At 48.8% G+C, this 2,500-nt stretch overlaps 1 protein-coding gene across 2 annotated transcripts in view; it reads right to left on the reverse strand.

The window, feature by feature from the left end:
- msraa (methionine sulfoxide reductase Aa) overlaps positions 1-2,500 on the reverse strand; it is an 84,833-nt gene that overhangs the window by 17 nt on the left and 82,316 nt on the right. For both annotated transcript variants that reach the window (XM_062550611.1, XM_062550612.1), the window contains exon 6: positions 1-363. This exon is cut by the window's left edge and continues 17 nt beyond it. In XM_062550611.1, coding sequence (XP_062406595.1) covers positions 199-363 — 165 coding nt within the window. In that variant the 3' untranslated portion in view covers positions 1-198. The remainder of the gene's footprint in view (positions 364-2,500) is intronic.

The raw sequence follows: 2,500 nt of genomic DNA on the forward strand, positions 1-2,500 counted from the left end.
TTATTTTTACCATACTCACAATTATAGCTCAAAATACATAATACTCATATTTGAAATAAAACTCCTTGAAGCTTGCAGATGAACAGCACTGAATCTGTCAGACATGAAACTTGCTACAAAAAAATCCTGAATCTCTGAAATGCTTTCATGTGTCTGATTAAGGCAACTCTGTCTAAAAGCTAGCCCGTGGAGCCCCGTCTAAGAGCGGACTCCTATTGGACAGGACACCCCGGTGCCGGACAATCCGCAGTAGCCGTCAGGGTTCTTGCTGAGGTACTGCTGGTGGTAGTCCTCGGCGTAGTAGAACTCTTTGGCCTCGGCTATCTCCGTGGTGATGGCCCCGAAGCCCTCCTCCGCTAACTCCTGCCGGGGGGAGAGGACATGAGTTAGAACAAGTGTCCTGATAACAAGAGGGTTTACAAGACACCACAACCACTTCCTTTCATACTTCAAAACATGTACTGTACATCCACAACATCCGCAGCATCCAGGAAAGATTGGAACGTGACCTACAAGCAGATCACGACATCTTGAATCGTATCTACCTGGTATCTAACTGAGTACTACCAGGTAGGTCTCAAGACAATAGTCAATGCAGTGTCAGATTTGAATAACTACTTTTAATTTATTCTATAAAGTTGAGCTGGCTCTTGAGCACAAGGAGTTTCATGACTTCTAATTCCGTTTATGAGCACATAATAATAAAGGGCTTGATGGGGCTTCATTTGTGACTGTTGATGTGCTCACTGGTGTTCTGAAGCTGCCCTCTCCCGTGCCGACCTTGACATGACCCTGAGTGTGGCACACCACAACCAACATGGAGGGGAGGGGTACCCATACACACCACAAAAAGAGCTGGAGAAAGGGAGAAAGAGGAGAGAAAGAGAGGAAGGGGGAGACAGAAAGGAGAGAAAGAGAGAAAGGAGAGAGGGGGAAAAGAGAGGTTGGATGTTAATGGCCATGAAAGGGAGTAGAGAGAGAGAGAGAGAGAGAGATGAGGACACAGAGGTCCAGATGTGCTGGGCGCCCTCTCCCAGTGAATCATGGGTATTCATCCACTCGGCACAAGTGATGCCAGAGGCACTGCAAAAATCCTCAAACTAGACACACACACACACTCTCACTCACACACACACACACACACACACACACACACACACACACACACACACACACACACACACACACACACACACACACACACACACACACACACACACACACACACACACACACACACTACACAAAATGCACACACTCTGGCTGGCTTTAATCCACAAAAACTGGCAGTTGACCCGCTCGTGTCTCTCTTTCCACATATCCTCCATATCCTTTTCTCTTTTCTCTTTTTCCACATATCCCTCATATCCCTTTCTCTCTTTTGTCTCCTTTCACTCATCCCCCTATCCCTCTTTTCTCTCTTTTCAAATATCTCCATATCCCTCTCTTTTCACATATCTCCTATATTCCATTCTTTTTTCCACATATCCCTCATATCCACCTCTCTTCTCTCTTTTCACATATTCCCCATATCCCTCTCTTTTCTCCATTTTCATAAATTCTCCATATCCCTCTCTTTTCTCTCTTTTCCCCTTTCCTCTCTCTCTCTCTCTCTCTCTCTCTCTCTCTCTCTCTCTCTCTCCACCATCCCCCATCATAAAATACATTTTGACAGTTTGGGGTCAGGGCACTAACACACACACACACACACACACACACACACACACACACACACACACGCCCTCTCTCCCCTCTCTCAGGCACCCATAGAGGGTAGGTGTGGTGGAGAGGAGTGCGTGTATGTGTGTGTGTGTGTGTGTGTGTGTGTGTGTGTGTGTGTGTGTGTGTGTGTGTGTATGTGTGTGTGTGTGTGTGTGTGTGTGTGAGGGGGCATGAGGTGTAGATGAGCAGCGTCGGGTCTCGTCTCCATAGTTCCTTTCCACATGAAGGCACCTGTCTTATGTTTTATGGATGCCAACATGGCGTGGCGTGGCATGGCGTGGTACGGTGTGGCATGGTGTGGGGTGGCATGACGTGGGGTGGCATGGCGGTGCGGTGCGGTACGGTGCGGTGCGGTGTCATGTGCCATGGTGTGGTGGTTTGGTGCGGACAGGAGCGGGTGGTGACTGTCCACAGTTCTCCTCACCCTGCAAGGAGCTCGGACAGTGAAAGGGAGAGGCAAACACAGAAGCAGGTGCCAAAGAGGTGTGTGTGTGAGTATGTGTGTGTGGGTGGGAGTGTGAGTGAGTGTGTGTGTGTGTGTGTGTGTGTGTGTGTGTGTGTGTGTTAAGGGAGCTACTTAAAACCCATCCCACTGGGTTAGGGGTGGCATGCAGGCACAGGTGTGGACGTGCACAAAACACTGACCTTCTTTGCACACTGCGCTTGCGTGGTAGCATAACTCGACAAGTAGCCCAGTTCGACAGAGCAGCGGCTCTTCTATTAGTGTCCAGCGTGTTAGTGTCCAGCAGGTCTACTTTATAACCGGCTCTTCTGTTAG

This window comes from Sardina pilchardus, chromosome 12 (genome assembly GCF_963854185.1).
Source record: "Sardina pilchardus chromosome 12, fSarPil1.1, whole genome shotgun sequence".
In the NCBI taxonomy this organism is placed as follows: domain Eukaryota; kingdom Metazoa; phylum Chordata; class Actinopteri; order Clupeiformes; family Clupeidae; genus Sardina; species Sardina pilchardus.